This window comes from Rhinolophus hipposideros, assembly GCF_964194185.1.
Source record: "Rhinolophus hipposideros genome assembly, chromosome: 1".
Taxonomy (NCBI): Eukaryota; Metazoa; Chordata; class Mammalia; order Chiroptera; family Rhinolophidae; genus Rhinolophus; species Rhinolophus hipposideros.
The window spans coordinates 24,491,034-24,510,988 of record NC_138047.1 but is presented as its reverse complement, the minus strand read 5'-3'; the positions used below and the strand labels follow the sequence as shown (position 1 = coordinate 24,510,988).

The 19,955-nt window shown below is 43.8% G+C and overlaps 1 protein-coding gene across 2 annotated transcripts in view; it reads right to left on the bottom strand.

Annotated features, from left to right (window-relative positions):
• Positions 1–3,481: 3,481 nt before the first annotated feature.
• JCAD (junctional cadherin 5 associated) overlaps positions 3,482–19,955 on the bottom strand; it is a 45,975-nt gene continuing 29,501 nt past the window's right edge. For both annotated transcript variants that reach the window (XM_081060525.1, XM_081060526.1), the window contains 2 exons: positions 14,603–18,366; positions 3,482–8,345 (listed from right to left, as the gene is read on the bottom strand). In XM_081060525.1, coding sequence (XP_080916651.1) covers positions 8,311–8,345; positions 14,603–18,366 — 3,799 coding nt within the window. In that variant the 3' untranslated portion in view covers positions 3,482–8,310. The remainder of the gene's footprint in view (positions 8,346–14,602; positions 18,367–19,955) is intronic.

Genomic DNA, 19,955 nt, shown 5'->3' with positions numbered 1-19,955 from the left:
TCTGCAACTATATGAACTGAAACAATTAGAAAAGCAGAATACAGTACTCATTCAGTGGTAAAACCTGCTGTCTGAACTGCTCAGAGTTAGTTCTGGTTCCCTTGGTAAACTGCAGGGTTTCCAAGGCTGAAGGGGTCCGTCTCAGACAAGAAGGCACTGGCATAGCCCTTCTTGGGTACTTTTCCAGCAAGGATGCTGCTCCATCCATCTCCAGGGCCACTGGCTCTACCCTCCTTCTGCCCCCGTCTCACCTACCAGTGGCCCTTTCCCCTTCCACCCTGGGGGCTTCTGAAGACTCTTGGGACCTTCAATGTAGACAGCCCAGAATCCACAGCCTCTGCCTCTGTAGGTGTGATGAGTGTCCACAGGGGAGTGGAGAGGCTGAACAAAGTCTGTTGTCCCCAAGATCCAGAAACTTGGCATCTAGACTCTTGCATTTGCCATCACCTCCCACTTTCCTGTTGTGAGTATCACGGGCATCGAGTTGGTAACATCATATCCTTCCCCTGAAGGTGCATCTCCCAGGAAAGCAAGGGTTTGCATTTGACAGACCCTAAGATTGGTGTGCAAAGGTGGTGGCTTAGAGCTGGCCATTTCGGCCTCATAGTGGCTCCCTCATTGGATGGAAGGCACTATTAAAAACTCTGAACATTTGGAACAACATGCTTAGACTTGGTGACACAAAATCTTCAGTGCTGCCTACAAGGTTCCCATCACAAAGCCTTCCACAGACACTTGAGAGGCACAATAATGTTTCTGTATTGCTGGCTAGTAAGCATCTATCCATCCTGGGGCTAATGCCTTGAGGTAGTTTAAGTGTGACAGAGACTACTGGTTGCTAGTCAGTAACTTTCATCACCCTCTTTATTAGTAACTGACCAGTTATTTTATTCAGACCCACAATGGTGCCAGGTTAAAAAAAGACTGCATTTCCCAGCCTCCCTTGCACTTAGTTTGACCATGTGATTAAGTTCCAGCAAATGGAATAGACGCAGAAGAATGTAGGGCCTCCTGGAAGTCTCTTTAAAGGAAACTAACTCATCTGAGTGAAGAATTCTTCCTCCTGTCAGCTACATGGAAAGTGTCCAAGATGGCTGGCACTCTAGCAGCCATTTTGGATCATGAGGTTACCTTGAGGAGGGAAGCCACCATGTGAAGTTGCTGGAACAGAAAGATACAAGGTGCCTAGCCCCCCGATTGCCATCGAGCTAACGTGCTAGCCCTAGACTTCCTGCCTCTAGATTCCTTTGAAGTGTGAGAGAAATAAGCTTTCATCTCTTTCGTGTTATTTAAGCCATGATTATTTTCTGACATAAGCAGCTGAACCTAATCCTAACAAACGCATTTAGTATTGTAATCTGTTACCTTCGATTTTCCTGATTCACCAGAGTATCATTTTCTTGTCCTTCTGGGGTACAGCAAGCTAAGATGAACGGCATGGACTTTGGGGGTGTAGAAATAAGTTTGAATCCCTGCTCTGTTGCCAGCTTCATCTGCAAGCAATTACTTATCTTTTCGATACCTATTTGTCTTTTGTAAAATGGTGTTCACTAGATTAATCGATGCATATAACACACCTGGCACATAGTAAGGACCTAACAACATTAGTTTCCTTATCTTCACTTCACCATCGTGTTGAGCATTTGTTTTAAATACTCCAAAGAAATTCTAGGTAAATGCACAATTGAGTTTATTTCTCCACAAACGGACCCTGCTATCATAACCTTAGAAATACACCAGTGGGGTGAGGGGAGGTAACACCCCCCTTCCCAAGTTAACACAGTAGGAAGCATAGGACAGAGGGAGGTAGCCAAGAGAAAAACAAACAAACAAACTATAAAGGGAGCTTCTATGTGATCCGGAACAAATCTCCTATAGCTCAAAGATTTGTGTTCTTCAGTTGAATCCAAAACAGGGGCCCACTGGGCCTGCGAGGGCTGCCGCTGTTTTCCATGGAGGTGTTGTCCCCAAAATGCTGAGCAATGGGGTGACCGACAGCATTCCCAGCCTGTGAAATACAAGCTGACCACCTGGGCGAAGATTTATGTGTGGGTAGAAGCTCAGCTGGCAAGACCCAAACATCTCCGAACCTAAGTGTGTTTAAAAGGACCCCAAGCAGCCAAATTGTGAGAAAAACAGTGCGTATAGACAGTGTGGATGAATGCCTTGGGCTGCCTGCCAGGCTCACGAACACCCGTGCCCTACTCTAACCTAAGGAAAATATGTTTGGGAGAATTCAATACTGTCAGTCTCTTGGCTGGTCCACAACTATCACGAGGGGGAGAGAAGCGTGATAAATTACTGGAATGGGGAAGTGGACCACCCTGGTGAAAGAAATAATGGCAGGGCTCCCTATCCTTGCGATAACCCAGTACTCAGCCACATACAGCCAGAGTTTTCAGATCATTTTTCTCTTGAACCCTTCTGGCAGGGCAAAAGATGTTGTGGACTTCCAATTTTGCCAAAAAAAAAAAAAGATAGAATCTTAGCGTTGGAAGAAACCAGCTAGTTTATTTCAATCTTTCTTCTCTACTTATGAAGTGTCTAGAGAGAGCAGGGAAGGAGGCCATGGTCACAGCTCATTAATGCAGAGACAGGCCCAGGACTGGATCTCCTAATTCCTAGGCGGCATATATCATCTTATAATATTAATTTGGTCAAGGGACTTCTTTTACAGTTATATTTTAATATGTGGATTCAATTATCAACCAACCAGGAATAGCTGTTACTGTGAAACCCACATCTCAACATGATCTGAAATTCTAGACTACTGAGAGGGCCCCGGAACACTGGAGCTTTGAGACCTACACATGTGGAGCCAAGGAAGGAACAAGGACAACAGTCTGCAAAAGCTAATGGGAAAGAGAAGAAGCTTAAGTTGGAAAGAAGGAGCAAACATTTTAAAACTCAGGAACCACAGCTTACATGTTTATTGGACCGCCAAAAACAAACTGAAAGCATGACTATCGAATGTGCCTCTGCTTCCAGAACTGTGACATTAGAAACAAAAGAGACAAATCTTTAAACGAAGAACAAAGCTTGGAAGTAAAACCTACAAGCTGCCTGTTCCCTGAAAGACAGAGGTCTACATTCACTTTCCAGTGTGTCAGGGGCTTTTATATATATTTGATTCTTATATTCAAGGAGTAATAGAAGCAGATGGGGAAAGAGAAGCTGGAGAAGACACATGTGGAAGACCACATGGTTAGTGATGGAGCCCAAACTCAAGCCTACTCCCCAAATTGACCCCAGGCCTCTTTCCATGTCAGCAAGGCTTTGTGGGAGATGCAGAGAGGAGCTTTAACACTCAGGAAACACTTGCTGGAGACCAAAGGTGCTGGAATTCCTTGGGCCACCGGTCCCTGTATTACCGACACCATCTGAGCTGCATGCCGTGGAGTCTGCTGCCCTCCGGGCACAAGCCTTAAGGCTTACAGGGCAGCTCTTGCACCCACAGCCAAAGACAGTTGACACAGACTTTCATGCAAAATCTTTATTTGGAACATGTGTGTTACTGAGCAGGTCAGCCATCCTGAAATTGCAGGAGTCTTTATTTACATTGTGCAGAGACATACAAGAGCTCCTTGACGACATTCATTTTTGCTTTGCTGGTATTATTTGTCTTCACCCACCTTCACCTCTCGTCACCTTAAGGTCTCTGGTACTGCCTGTTCTGGGGGCGATGACCGCAGCTGGCTACCGGCCATTACCAGTTGTCTTTTCCTGGGACCCTCTCTACCTGCCTTAAGTATTAGTGGTGCCCAAAGAAACGCTGAGCAGAAAGTTTCTGTGGGGTTACAGGGCTTTGTCTTCACCAGATTTTAGAAGTTCTTGTGTTTGTTGTTGTTGTTGTTTTGAGTTGCTTGACCTTCGCTTTCCTGTCAGGCCTGAGGGTGAGGGATCAAATTTCAGCTGACTCAGGTGGAGAGTAAGTATCTCATTGATTTTAAAATCTGTAGGTTACTGCTTTTCTCTCTGGCCAGGACATACGGTTTTCACTTTTACTTCCTGCCATATACTTCTCAACCTGAACTTGCCTTTGTCTTCCTCCCTCTTGCTCCGTGACAGTGACAGGCACATCTTGGCCCTGGGAAGCAGGAGAGACACTGCTGACCCTCGGGTACAGCTGGTAGCCCCAGCGGGCCTGACTTCCACATGGGGAAGGAGCTCACCTTCTAGGGAGAATCCTCCTCACGCCCAGTCAAGGCATTGGGATGAATGGCAGGACTTGCCTTTGGGTTCAAGTTTCAGTGAGAGGCTACAACACAAGGACCTCCCTGTCCTCCGTAGTGAATACAGCTGTGACAGGGGCTCTCAAAAGTCAAAGCAGGAATCTGCAGGCGCTCTGTCTGCCTCGCCACACTGCTGACGAACCCAAGGGCTGTTTCCACAGGCAGCTTGCTCAACTACAGCGACCTTTCCAAGAGGCCTCAATCTGAATTACAGTCTTAACCACCCCTTAATGTGCAGGCTTGGGACCATTCTGTTTTTAATGTTATTTTATCATCTCCCCCTTCTTCCCTGGTGGGTCCCAGAGTACACCAACCCACACTCGGGGGGGGGGGGGGGGCAAGGACCTCCCACCATGCTGACTCTTAAAGGTCACTTGAAATGTGTCTCTTAAATCCTGTCCTGAGGAGAACTCTCCTCCCCCACACAGATGTACAGAATCTGAAGTGAATAACAAAATAGAAAGAAAATGCAAAAATCCCCCAGGCCTGCTATAATAGCTTTTCACATGAAGGAGCACACTCCCATGCCTCACTCTATCCCTTAAGCTTCACCTCCCCTGCACTGATGGACCTGGCAGAACAATGGCCCAAACACTATAAAGTAACTGCTTATAAGAATTTAGAAAATTGGAAGTGTTCCTCTAAGCTCACATACTTAGACAGAGAATTCTGCTACACTGGTCACTTTCTAAGAGATGCTAACCTGTGTATTACTTAACCGTTTTAAACAAAATAACAACAAAAACAGTCAAAGTGCACAAACATAACCTTTGGGGGGGTCACACGTGAAATGGCAGGTTAATCTTAGCTTCAATCAGTCCTTTACGTTCAGAACTGGGAAGTAGCTATGTCAACAGCAGATGAGCTCCTCACTTTTCCTCAGAAGCCCTAAACCAAGCTGCTGTCAGAGTAAGTCATTTTGCTGCTGCAAAAAGTGGTCAGAGTCTAGATTCAGAGTGATCGGCATTTAAGCACTTGTACTTCCATTAACGACAACACTTCACTAACTGTCAAGTGGAATAAGAAAAGTTCCACTTAGAATTTCCACATGATTCAAAACCTCAACTTGTAATTCTAGTATGGACACTGGGATCTCAGAGAGTAGATACAGTTTTAAGGGACTTTTCAGAAAGAAATCCAAATTGTTACAAACAACAAGGCCAAAAAATTCTGAAGATGCAGTCAGGGGCTGTGCATCTTAGGGAGGAGTTTTCTGTCTTTTGTAGAAATGTAAGGTTTAAAATCATAATAAAGATATTTGGTTTTCAATCATTCAGAAATTTTCTTCAAAGAGGTCATTAGAGCTATATTACCAACACTTCCCTCTTCTTTTGCAAATTAAGAAATACAAATACATTTAATATATAATTGCTCATATAATTTTCGGTCCAAATAGTCAAAATTAGAACTTTTAATTTTATAAGCCCCAAATGATTAAATACCAAAAGTAAGTCATACACATGAGAAAAACAATGACAAACACAAAATATGAAAAGTTTTTTCCAGCCACAAAATAATAACGAAGAGCTTTGTATGTATGAGAAATAGGAATAATAAAAGAATAATTAATATTAAGTTCAAAACCTCTGGGAAAGCTATTTGTGATTAGAGGCCGTTATTTACCTCAGAATATGCAAATTTAAAAGTCCAATTTTCAAAGTTCCCCGTCCCCCAAACGCTTCCTATACAGGCTGAAATCTAGAAATTAAGGTTAAAATATTGATAAGTTCAACTAAATTCAGAATCATTTCAGAAAGCTATGATGCAACAATTTAGAATAAAACAAAACAGAAGACTATCATATTTTGTTTTGTGATATACACAAGGTATAATACAATATTTCTTTTCCCTTTAGGATCCTTCTATTTCTCTTGAAGAATAAACTAAAATTTGATTCTTTTGATGAAAAGAGTCTTTAGATGGGATCAACAAAATTTCAAAGAAAGTCAGAACAGAGTTAAAATATATCTATGTATATATGTGTGTCTACCTTATATGTGTATATATGTATCTGCATATGTATATATACACATGTACACTTTCTTTCATTTGCAGTTAAACAGGGAAGCAGGACCCCCACAACGCCTCCAGGTAACCACCCTCATTTAGTTCTACCAGATGACTTAAGTGATTCACCCACTATAACAGAGTACTTGACCTCTTTCCCACTAAATTTTTCCTGGGAAAAACAGTTTCAGCCATTTCTAACAGAAACTTGGCCCATCTCATTGTGTGTTGTGAAAGCGAGTGCCTATTATAACTTTTCATGAGCCAAAATCTGGAAAGAAGTGACTATGAGTTATAGGTAAGAAACAAGACTGTAGATAAGTGTATCTGAAAAGATTTTTCAGAATTACTTAGATTCTATGTTGTTTATTACAGTCCAAATACATTAAGTTCTTATGAAATAAAATCATATGGCACAGATAAAAATAGGCCATAAAAGCCCGGTCAGAGTCGTTTTGGGGCCAAATTCTAGACCACCCAACAGTTCACATTTTAGGAATTTGAAATGTCTAAAAATAGCTAAGGTGGTTTCTCAAAAAACTTTTAAACAAAGAAAAGAAAAAGAAAAAAAAGAGGAAGATAATGAAAGAAATAGGGAAGGAAGGAAAGGAAAGAAAGGGAGGGAAGAAGGGAAAGTGGAAGGAGACAAGAACAACTCAGGAAATATGTTAGCTAATAAGAATACCTTACTTAGAAAGGAGGGACAAATGCATAAAAAATGCATAAACTTTGTGCAGGTTAATGCAATAGTAAACACAGTAGAATACATAGGCCTCATAATGCTTTTGTACTGGCATATATATAATGTCTCTAGCATTTTTAAAAATATGCAGAGACCAATTAAGGATCATTCTAGACAAAAATACATATTTCTTAAAGGGGCAGGGGGTTAGGGTGGGAGGAAAGGATGATCTCAGGGCAGATCCCCACAGATACACAAAGATGAAACTATACTTTTTGGTAAATCTTATGGATATGGCAGTAAAAATTGCTATAAAGACGTTGGCTGGTTTTCAGAGGGTTATTTTCACAAATAACTTTACAGTTACATTTGTAAAAAAATTATTTCTGACAGTTTGATTAACCCTGTAAAATGTCTACATTAACATCTCTTTCTAAGATAAAATAGAAGGAGCAGAGGTGTGAATGGGTAAGGGATAGATGCTTTAAAGCAGACGTGAACTCTATCTGGGTCCCTCTCATACAAAGGGATACAGACTCTTAAATAAAATAATACTTCCTTAAAAATCTGCCGCCTAACAACTGTTTACATCATAGAAAAATAGCATTTTTGTAAAAAGAAATATAGTTACTTTGTTAAAATGGTCTATTTTAAACCAGTAATTATTTTTCATATAAAGAATTTCTAGACATCCATACAGGAAATAAAAATAGATAATACTGAGTGCAAAGCAGACAATGGTATGTTTGCAAACGATCAAAGCATTTCATTACCAGATAAATAGTACTCTTAGTACATCATAGTACAATTTTTAATCTTTTCGGAACTTAAAAGATATTGCTTTTATTCTCTGATAGCAAGTTACTTGTAAGTAAAGTTCCTTCCAGGTGCAGAAGGCCAAATTGATTAGAAATGGATCAGATATAGTCATTCACATTTCCCTAAACTCAAAGTGCAGAAACACTAGGCAACAGCCTATGTCCCAAGCTCCTTAAAATGAGCACGGACAGCAGGCCCTGGAAATGCAAAGGGGAATTTATGACATTCACAGTACTTTCAAAATCATTCACTGTATCGTCCATGTCCAAATTGTCAACTGAACCATGATGGCTAACTCCATCATTCAGGAGACTCCCAGTGACTCTTTTCTAAATACAGGTATTAACTCTTCATGCTATAAAAACAGATGGTTTCAATGAACTGCTGCTTTATTTCCACAAAGCTATTCTGTAGGGATGAGGAGTTTCCTGGTGGTAGTGGTAATGGAAGTCATAGTGTACTGGAAGCCGACGTTTCCAGCTGATACCCCAGCAAACTGGCTGACAGATAAAATCAGAGAACACTCAATTAGCAAATACTTCAATTAGCCCACACTTCACTGGCATCTCATCACACCCTCTCCACTCTGCTAGGGTCATATGAATCTGTAACAAAGAAAAGACAGAAAAGAAAATTAGTGGGATATTCAACTGGTCTTTCTGTTTAATTCTTAGACCATAAATAAATATGTTTAGGGAGCAAAATCCACAAGTGCATAAAAGCTACATAATTTTTAGACATTTCAACAATCTTGATTTCACTAAGGAGTAAAAAAAACTATCATCAAAATGCTGTTTTAAAGTGACAGATGGAAAAATGTGAGTTGCTTAATATGTTGATGGTCCCTTCCTGCTGTTCATAGTGAAACATAATTGACTTTAAATGCAGTGCTTGTTAACCAGCAGTGGCTGATGCTAAGAACTGTTTAATTATTTTTTTTATAAATTTCAACTCTAATGAAAGCTGCTTTACAATGTGCATCTTTGTGAGCAAACGCTGTCCCTGGAAGGCTTGAGGACACTGAAATCCTGACTGCTTGGCCTTAATAAGAGCCCCCTGTATCCCACCTTCACCAGTCAGCAGGCAGGGCTGATCCATTCTATAGCCCACACTGGAAAATAACAAACTGGGCCCAGATGTCCTGCGTTTTCCAAATGGGACTCTATACAAAGAACAACAGTCCCAGACTGCCATTAATGCTGCAGCCTGGTGATGCTAAGTCTGGGATTCACAGATCGTTGGGTCCTGGCCAACCTGAAGCTCATACGTGTGCCACCTGTGGTCAGAATTGCCTGCCACAGCAGCTCCGGACTTTTTAAACAACACACGTAAGAAATCTGGAATGGTACAATTTGATAGTTATAAAAACTGTCACAAACAATCTCTTCTCAAGTCATCTGGGCACGTGCATGAAGGCCACACAGATTCCAATTTCTCTAGCAGTGTGTCCCCCTCACACCTTCTCAACTTAGGCACGAGTATTTACGATCCAATACTACCAAGAAGGGATTTATAGCACTCTGAGTCATTCATTACAAACCAGATAGGATAGTCTCCGCATTTGGGAAAATGAGCCTGCTGCTCCTAAAATGTGATTTGCTACCCAAGTGCCCATCTGGCTATAAAGCAAGCGGAGTTCACGTGAGTTGGCACCTTCTGATATCTTACAAGCAACACCACTCAATGGGACAACACAGGATGTTAACAGCTGAGCGCCACATTTTTCTGTTCAATCAGCCTCACCATGAGCTGCTTCTGAGAGGGACTGCCTGTGAGCAAAGATGTCTTTTTCCCCACTGAGAATGAGATGGGTGGTCGCTAATGGATGACACTGCGGAAAGGACACACTTTCGGCTAGTGAGAGGCCTGGAAAAGGTCTATCTTCTATTAAGCTTCAAGTTACATAGACACTAGGCATTGACGAGCTCCCTCAGGGCCAAGGACATGGGGACACCTCCACACTGTCTGCACCCCAGAGCCCCACTGTTGAAGCTGAAGGCCCAGAGAGAGAGAGAGGGAAAGGAATCGCGTAGGACAATGGGTCTTCTTTAGATCATGGAGGCGGGGGGTCTAGGTCCAATAAAAATATAATATGAGCCTCATAATATTACTTTAAACTTTCTAGTAGCCATATTAAAGCAAATAAAAGGAAACAGGTGAAATTAATTTTAATGATGTATTTTATTTCACCAAATACATGCAAAATATTATCCTTTCAACAGGTAATCAATATCAAAATTACTGAGAAATTTTGGATTTTATTTTTTTGTACTAAGCCTTTGAACTCGGGTGTGTAGTTTACACTTACAGCTATCTCGATTTGGATGAGCCACATTTCAAGTGCTCAGGAGCCATGAAGTGAAGTGACAGGGGGCGATTACACTGACCAGCCCGGGTCTAGGGAACAGAGAAGTAACCTGCGTATTTGGAATCCTGGCTCCTGTGGGCAATATTTCAGGTGAAGACAAATCACTAAGGCCTGCTCTGGTGGATAGTTCGTGTATGAATACCCCCGAAAGCTACTGCCCTTGAAGATGTGCTAATGTCTAGCCTTCTAATGGCATTATGTGGCATCGTGAAACCTTCCCAGAATCCCCCCACTGCGGCCCTGAGGCTGTGATCACTCCTTGTTCTCCTCCTGCACTCACATTGAGAGAGTGGACAATGGAAGATGACGGCACCAGCAGGTTCTGAACACTAACAGTACCTGGGATTACACTCTGAACGGGAACAGAAGCCGTCCAGTGGAGATGGGATTCTGTCACCTGAATTACTTTTGAGCTAATGATTTGCTAGCCAGAACCTGAAAAGATGTTAGCTTGACTGCCCATCTTTAAGCTGAAATACATTTTATGATATGATGCTACCAAACAACAAAGATAATAAAGTTATGGAAGGGTGTGGGGGAGTGGTTATAGATAAACACGGTATATTCTTGTCTTAAAATTCCAGCACAAAATCTGAATTTAAGTGGGCTGTGCATTCAGGGGCAGTAAAGTGGTTCTGGCACTTTGGGGGAACAAAAGCAGGAGTGATCATGGTGGGGATGGAGATGAAGATTGTTGTGTTTAAAATGACAAAATATATCAAAAGAAAACCAAAGTCCAAAAGTGTCTCAGCAACAAAGCTACAAGGCTTTATTCTAATTTGTGAAGCAACAGTGGGTAGAAAATTTAACATATGTTAGAAGTTTTACTACCTCAGGCATATGACCTCGCTAAAGGACTCGTTTGAATATTAAGGGCTGGTGGGTCACATGAAGGCCAGTGGAGGTTCATCTGGGCCACTGCATGTGTAAGAAATCTTCCCTCACAGGCATTTACTTAAGAATGCCCGAGGGAGCCCTCTGTCATCATGACTAACTCTCTGCCTTCAGCTTTTTGATCACTGTATTGAGCATTAACAAACACAGTAGAAGGAAAGGAGAAAAAAAAATTCTCCCTGTAAGTATGGTTTTAAAAAATAAAAATAATAATAAGGTCATGGAGGAGGTGTTTTAATGGCTAAAATTAATTATGTAAGTGTTTTCAGATACCTATCCCACCCCATTCACAAGCCAAATGTCAGGCTAATAATTGAGGGACTGCTTTATTGAACTAGAAATTCTATCCTATAAAATACTGCATAAAATATGTGGCCATGGAGTGAGACACAGAACTCTTTACAAACTGGTGTTTTATTTTAACAGGATTTGTCTTATTTTAAAGTCCTTATAATTCTCAGGATGAGGTAAGACTGATAAAATCATCTTGATTTTATAGATAAAGAAGCTCACTTTAAAAGCCTATGATATCTTTTTAACTAGCAGGGCGTATTTGGGGGAGGGGGTGGACAGGGGAAGAGGAAGCACGCTGAAGCCTAATATATCTTCTCCACAGCTCCAAAAATGGGCGCTGTAACACTCTTTCACCATAATGGCAAAGTTTCCATATTCTTAATATAGCAAAGGTTCCATATTCTTAGTATGCTCATCGTCAGCAAAACCACATTTGTCAAATGAGATGATCTCCAAGAGGGCTCTGACAAATTGGTTATTTCAATAACGTAGTATTTTGCATAAGGAACAGAGCAACATTGGCTAACATTCCTAAGAATCATACTGCATTTTCAGGAAAATTTAAAAAGTGCTAAGTATATTTTTTTGTTTAACAAAAATTTCTGAATTCTTCTAACTGAAACAAGCAATCTTTTCCATCTACTTTTAAATCCTTGAATTTCATCCTCACTTATATAGTCAATTAATCTACGACAAAGGAGGTAGGAATATACAATGGGGTAAGGGCAGTCTCTTCCAGTGGTGTTAGGAAAACTGGACAGATAACATGCAAAAAATGAAACTGGGTCACCTTCTTACACCATGTACAAAAATAAACTCAAAATGAATTAAAGATTTAAATGTAAAACCTGAAACCATAAAACTCCTAGAAGAAAACATACACAGTAAACTCTTTGACATTATAGTTTTAGAAGTATCTTTTTGGATATGACTCCTCGAGCAAGGGCAACAAAAGAAAAGGGGACTTTCAATTTGATGGGACTACATCAAACTAAAACTTTTTTTGCACAGCCAAGGAAACTATCAACAAGAGGAAAAGACAACCTAATGAATGGGAGCAGATATTCACAAATGATACATTCAATAAGGGGTGAATATCACAATATATAAGAAACTCATATATTTAACTTAAATATAAACTCATATATAACCTTAACACCAAAAAAATATATCAAACAATCTAATTAAAAAATGGGCAGAGGACCTGAATAGACATTTCTCCCAAGACAAGATACAAATGGGCAACAGACATATGAAAAGATGCTCAATGTCACTAATCATCAGAGAAATGCAAATTAAAACCACAATGAGCTATATCACCTCATACCTGTCAGGATGGTTATCATCAATAAATCAACAAACAACAAGTGTGGGTGAGGATGTGGAGAAAAGCGAACCCTTTGCACTGTTGGTGGGATTGCAGATTGGTGCAGGCACTGTGGAAAACAGTATGGAGGTTCCTCAAAAAATTAAAAACAGAACTACCTTATGACCCAGCAATTCCACTTCTGGGTATTTATCTAAATAAAAGCAATTCCACTTCTGGGTATTTATCTAAATAAAACAAAAACACTAATTCAAAAAGATACATGCACCCCTATCTTCAGTAGAGAATTATTTACAATAGCTGATATAGATGCAATGTAGGTGTCCATTGATAGATGAATAAAGAACACATGATATACATATATATATATATATATATATATATATATATATATATACACCACAGAATATTATTCAGCAATAAAAAAGAATGAAATCTTGTCACTTGTGACAACATGAATGAACTGCGAGGGTATTCTGCAAAGTGAAACGAGTCTGACAGAGAAAAACAAATATCATATGATCTCACTTATATGTGGAAGCTGAAAAAAAACAACAACAGAAGAATACACAGAACAAAACAGAAACAGAGCCATAGATATAAAGAATAAACAGAAGGTGGCCAAAGGGGGGGGGTATGGGAACGGGTGAAATAAATAAATAAACAAGAATAACCACAAAGTTCAAAACTTATTTGGAAACAAGTTAGAGGAAGCTGAAAGAAATATTGACATTCTGAACTCTGAAAATGGAGATGTTTAGATGACTTTCGTCCTCATGGAAAAAGTAAATAGGTAAATAAATAAATCCATCCTTGGATTTCAAAATAGGAGACAGAGCAGCAGGGCTGGGGGCCCACCCTGTTGGGACAGCACAGGAAGATGGAAGAGCCGGCCTGGCTCAGGTCAGACTGGGGTCTGAGGGCAGCGCGCTAACACCTCGTGAGGGCACAGTTTTCCCCTCACTATAAAAAGGTCTGAATTAATGATTTAAGGTCTCTTCTAGTTTGTGATTTACGAGGTGTACCTTTTGGTAACTACTTCAACTCTCCTTTTAACCATTTCTATGATACATATAATTGATAATCCCCAGCCCCTGAAGAAAGTGGCTAAAACAGAAATGCCGAGAGTTCTCCTGGCTGGTTTGTATCAGAGCCAAGATAGTGAAATTGCATTTGGGGAAACTCACTGTTACTGTCATTGGGAACCTGCCTTGTAGCTTTATGACTCAGAAAAGGCTCTCGAAGACGTGTTAAGGTGGGAGGATGGAGAGGGTTCAGAGGCCTGCAGGATGCAGTTGGCAAAACCACCTCACCTGGGATTTTGAAGTCCGAACTTAAGAGAACTTTAACAGAATTAATAAGTGACCTTTTTAGGGATAGGGTGTCAAAAAAGTTAATTTTGTATACTAAAGTTTTATAAATGGTATGGTAGTGAAAACAGATAAAAATGGGGTGGGGAACAAAGGATTTTGGAAGGTGAAAAGGTAAGAGATAGCATCATGGGGCAGGTGGTTTATTTAATCAACCCAGTATATGTTTTCTTACTAGGTTAATAAGAAGCAATGAGGTTTATTTGGATGAATGCCTGTTAGTTTAGGAGAGAGTATAGAGCACAAGTGCTATGGTCTCCTACAAGACTTATCAAGGTGCCTGCACCAAAGATGGAATGCTTTATTGATTCACCTCTTCACAGTAAGGGAGCCAACAAGTTGCTTATATGGGTATTTTTACATAGTTGTTTACATAGATCATTTCTATAAAGATATAATCATTTAAAATACATTACAAGATCTTGATTTTTAAGGAAAGCTTCTAGAAAATTCCTCGTAAAATGATGAATCGTCTGGTACAATAATTCACAAGGTGAACCTGATCTATTCTGAATATGCAGATTTTTATTATCCATCAACCTGGTATTTTTTATGTCCCAAGGACACCAAATTAATAGTGAACATCTGCCCGCTTGCCTGATTCCTCACCTGGGCACCAGAAGTCCTGATCCAGGGTACTCTTCTCCCTGCCCGCTGCCAGGTGCCTGTTTTCTTCCCATGAGAGGGCGCGCTTGGAGACAGAGAGCCCATTCTCCTCCTTGCAGGCCAGGTCGTCGGTGGTCAGAGACACCAGGCCTCCGGGTGGCACCCCGGGGCCCCTCTCAGCCTTGGCTTCCTCCATGGAGTCGGTGCTCCGAGAGCTCAGGAGCCTCATCCGAGACACAGAGCTCACCTCTTTCATCCTTATCAAGCGGTCAGCGTCGGCTCTCCGAGGCGGGGAAGCCAGTTTCTCTTGTAAACTCTCAATCACTTTGGAAGTGCTTCTCAGCTTCTGTGAGCCTGTCACACTTGGAGTCCTTTCTATAAAATGGAACAGAGTGGACCTGAAGGGTGGTTTTGTCCCCACATCCTTGTGATTGAAAGGCATGGACTCCGGGGCGCTAGTGGGAGGCTCGGGGTTGGGGGCCTTGCTGGGGATGGCTCCGTCCACACCTGAGCGCTCAGAAGTCCAGGGAGCCCGTCGGGCACTGTCCCTTTCCCCTACAAAGAGAGGGCTTTCAGTCCAGCCACACTTTCTCCTGCCATAAAAGGCATCAGTGCACACTGTGGGGTTATCTGGCTGTATTGGATTGGACACTGGCTCCTCCCTGGGGGACGCTGGCCTGCGGGCACTGCCATCAGGGTCGGGGTGATGGTTCTGTCCTTTTCTCCTGGTGCCTGGCAGCAAGGACTCCACGGCCACATCGATGCCCAGGATCCTCACAGCCCTCGCTTGAAGGGACTCATTTGGGGGGATTTCTATTGCACTCGCGTCACCTGAAGACCCATCTAACTTATTGGCACTTTGCTCTTGTGCCAGGATCAGCCCCACAGACCTCAAGTCGGGTGCCGAGAGTCCTCGGGGTTTGCTGGCAAGAGAGAGACGGACCACCGTGCCCCTCTCCTGCCCACCACCGGCCTTCAGAGAGTTTCCCGCTTTGCTCAGCTCCACAGAACTTGAAACACTGGGGAGTTCCTGCCTTTGCTGGGGCTCCCTCAGTTCAGCTGGATCAGACACTGGTTTTGTGTCACCTGACCTAGAAGACGGCATTCTTTTCACCGAACCTGGGCTGACCGCGAGCTCCTTTATTCTTTTCTTGATCTCCTGGTTTCTCTTCTCTGTAACCCAGCTTCCATGTGCTGACAGCAACGCTTCACCTCTGCTGTCTTCTGCCTGTGGAGGGCCCGGGGATTGAGGACGGGCACCCGGCTGGTGGATGGCAGGCTTCTGCTCCTCACTCCAGCTCTCAGACTTACTCTGAACTCTTCCCGACCCCAACATGAGCTCCTCCTGCACCGGCCGCCATGGCGGTTCCTCCGTTCTCCTTTCACGGCTGGCGTCACTGCAGCCCATATTATTGGCTGTGGAGTCAGCAGGGTCTTGCCGCTGCCATTCTGTCTCACTGTCCTCACTGCGAGTGCTGCTATGACTGCTCTCTTCCTCTTCCTGAAGCTCCTTGTTAAAACTTTCTAACTGACTTATCAAATCCCAGGGACGTCGGCTAACTGGTTTTAAAAGAAACTGACCAAACAGCTGTTGACTATTGCATGGGCCTGTGGTCGCACCCTTCACCACCTCACCCCTGGGCACGGGGCTGCCTCCCTGTCCGTGGCCATCCACGCAGACCTGACTCTGGCCTGCCTTTGGCACAGGGGCCTGGTTCACGGAAGAGGAAGTCCTTGAAAAAGCACTATAGCTGGAAGGGGTGAGGGACAGTTGACCTTTTAGGTGATGAGCATTTGGCCTCTGGTTTTGGTCACCGGCAGCTAATGCCATAGGCATCTGAGCGTCTGAGGCAGGAGGGTCTAGAAACTGTGAAGTCAGCACCACATTAGGCGACCGTCCCGACGTCTCATCAAGGAGGGGCTGCAGGCTTTTGGATTCCTCAGTGAAAGTGGTTTGTGTTTGCTGGTCTCTGTAGTGGTGCCCTGGCCACGAGCCAGAATACTTGAGTTCTCTGTGTTTCATAGGGTGAATGAATCTGAGGTCATCTGTTTGTTTCCCTTCTTCTGGTTCCCCCAGACCTTGTTTTTGGAACTCTGTTCTCCCAGCCATGCTTCCTGTGAGAGCTTGCAGCTCCAGGTCGGTGGAAGACATGCTCAGCAGACTCTGCTCCTGCAGAGCGGCACTCTTATCAACCCCAGGCTTTTTATCAGCACTCTGTTTTAAGGCATTGTTGTTGGTATCTATATCTGGCAGATGTGATTCTGACTTAACTGGGATGGAAACCAAACAAAATATTGTCTCGTTCATTTTTTTCTTTGAACTTTTCTTGGTCTGAATCCCAGTTTCAAACTTTTTGAGCCTGGTTCGGGTTTCGCAGGTACTCTCGCCCTGGGGGTTTGGGGAGGAGACTTGGCTTTCTGCTTGTCCATGCTGGCTGCCGCTCACCTCAGGCCACTGTCCTCTCGTAACACAGTGGTCTCTTTGGTCAGAAAAGCCACGATTTTCTCCATCCCTGGGGAGCTGGCCCCATGGCCACAGGGGGCTGGGATTGGCAAGGACAGGGCCTTTCTCACTCCCTGATGGGGGTATCATGCTCTGTGGGTTCAAAACGGCACCATCATGGTACATGTATCCATGAACTGGCTCTGGGGCACAGACCAAACCAGAGCTGTACAATTTCTCATCCGTCTTTATTTCTTCACAGAAACCCTGGGGTTGGGCCAGTTTAATATGCCGTATCCGTGGGTCGTCAAAGGGAATATACAGAATGGAGCCGTCGTAAGCAGTGGTGGGACGGGGCTGTTGAGGGAAACTTCGGGGAGAGCGTGGGCTCGCACCATACTCACTCCCACTCCCCAGGGAGCCAGAAGGAAGCTGACCGCTCGCCGTGGCCTCCTCCGCCAGATGTCCACGGTCACCACACACAGGCCTGGGCTCCAAATCCTCCAAGTAGGGGTTTGGGATGTGCTGGGGTGGCGACCTGTACGATGGCGGTGGCACGTACACTGGAGGTTCCAAGCCAGAGTCGGGCAGGCAGAGCTCCTGCCTGGGGTCGTGCGCTTTGGTCAAGCAGGCGATACTCAGGTCTGTCTGCTGGCTGTCCAGGTAGCCGCTGTTTTCCACTCCTCCCCTGGGATGTTGGTGGGAGTCATAGGAGGGAGGCTTGAGAGGTCTCCCAAACTTTGGCCGGGAAAAAGGGACCGAGGAGCCACCCTTATCAGGGTTTCTTGTGGATTCCAAACTTGGTGCACCATTTGAAGGGTAAAATGGCATTTTAGGGACACCTGGTAAATGCCCATCACTTAACGGAATTTCCATGCAACTGAGACTCTCGGGAGAGAGAACTCTAGGCAACGACCGGGATTTCCCTTTGCTTTGGGAATTCAGCACATGTTCTCCTCGCAGGAATGGGTACAGATCTTGAAACAATTTTTCCCTGTCACCATCAGACATCTGTCTCCCTAATTTCTTTGGCTGGTTCCAGCTTTCCAGGCTCACATTCTGCCACTTGGCAGGACCCTCCATTTTTAGTTCTTCTTCCCAAACTGCCTTCTTCATCACATTCTCTGTCCTTCCTCCAACTTCCCATGGACCCTCCCTTGCGTAGACTGGCAGACTGTGGGCTTGGGCCATTCCTCTGACCTCCAGGTCGTCTCGGTCCCTTGGACCCAGCAAGCCACTGACCTCCTGTCCTCTTCTCCAATAGGCGTGACTGTGACCGCTCTGGGGCTGAGAGGACCACGCTAGCATGGGTTGATGATAAAACCTACAAAACAAAGAGGCACGGAAATTACACCGAGGGAGGAAGCATACAGAAGAAACATGCAGTTCTCTGCTTCTGTGACTGGTGTTCCAAGTCAAACGTAGGTCAGTACTTTTGAAAATTAGATTCTCAACCAGAGTACTTGTCGACTTTAAAGAAAGCACATCCCACGAATTATGGCTGGAAGGCAGCCACTGTTTTGCCATCCAAGGGCCTAGGAGTGGCAGCAACAGGCTGCCCACAAGAACATTAGGACACGGTTATGCTTGAGAGATGCCAAGGCCCTTAGAACTTTGAATGCCCGAGGGAGCAAGGGTAAACCAGAGAGCACTGCTTCTCAAGTGTAGTCCTGGGACACTGCGCATCCAGCCCCAGCTCGGTCCAGACCACTGAGCTCTCAAGGAGTGAGTGTGGGAACCTGCTCTTCATGACCCTGCCCAATAGCAGTGATTCCTTAACTTTAGTGCATGAGGGAATCACGAGAGGGGACCCATCCCCAGTTCTGAGTCAGCAGGACTGGGAGGGGGCTCCATAAGGTGCATTTTCCGTTATTATATAAGTTTCAGGTATACAACATTATAATTTGACATCTGTTTCTACTACAAAGTGATCACCCCCACAAGTCTAATTATTATCTATCACCAAACAATTCATTTCTTTCCCCGCTTTGGCTCTTCCCCAACCCCCGTCCTCTCTGGTAATCACCAATCTGTTCCCTATATCTCTGAGTTTGCTTTCATTTTGTTTTGTTTTGTTTGTACATTTAAACAGTGGACTACGACTCAGCCATTAAAAAGAATGAAATCTTGCCATTTGTGACAACATGAATGCAACTTGAGGGTGTTGTGCTAAGGGAAATAAGTCAGACAGAGAAAGACAAATACCACATGATTTCGCTCACGGGTGGAATATAAGGTGCATTTCTAACCGGTCCCCAGGTGACGCTGATGCCACTGGTTCCTGCACCCACTCTGAGAACCATCACTGCTGCTGGTTGGCAACCATGACTGCACAGGAGCACCCAGAGGGACCGACAGCTCCCGACGCCCAGCCAGTATCCTCGCTCCACCATGTTAGAATCGTGGCGGCAGGGGTGGACCCGGCATCAGAGTTTTTCCAGGTACCCAGGAATTCCCAGTGTGTGGCTGAGACAGAACCACAGCCTCGCAGAGTTCCCACACTTCCCTGATGGTAAGAATCACCAGTGGGTCACTAAAGACAAGTATTAGCAAGTCTCTTCCCCTGGAAGTCAGCTTCAGTAGGTGTGGGTTAGGGTCCAGGTGGCTGTATTTTTAACAAGCACTCCAGGGGAATCTTATCTACAGACGACGTGGAACAGACTTCCAGGGCTGAATGCAACTGACCAGAGGAATAGAGAGCACTGTCCATGGGCAGAACTCTCTGCTGGGCAGGAGGTAGCAGGAGATAAATGCCAGCCTTGTTCCAGCTTGCTGTTCACCACCTGGCTGCATCTTAGAAGTTCCTTGGGAGCCTTTAAAAAATACCAATGCCCAGGGGCACCCCCACCCCAAATATTTGAATCTAATCCATCTAGTGAGGAGCCCAACACCAGTGGATTTCAATCTCCTCAA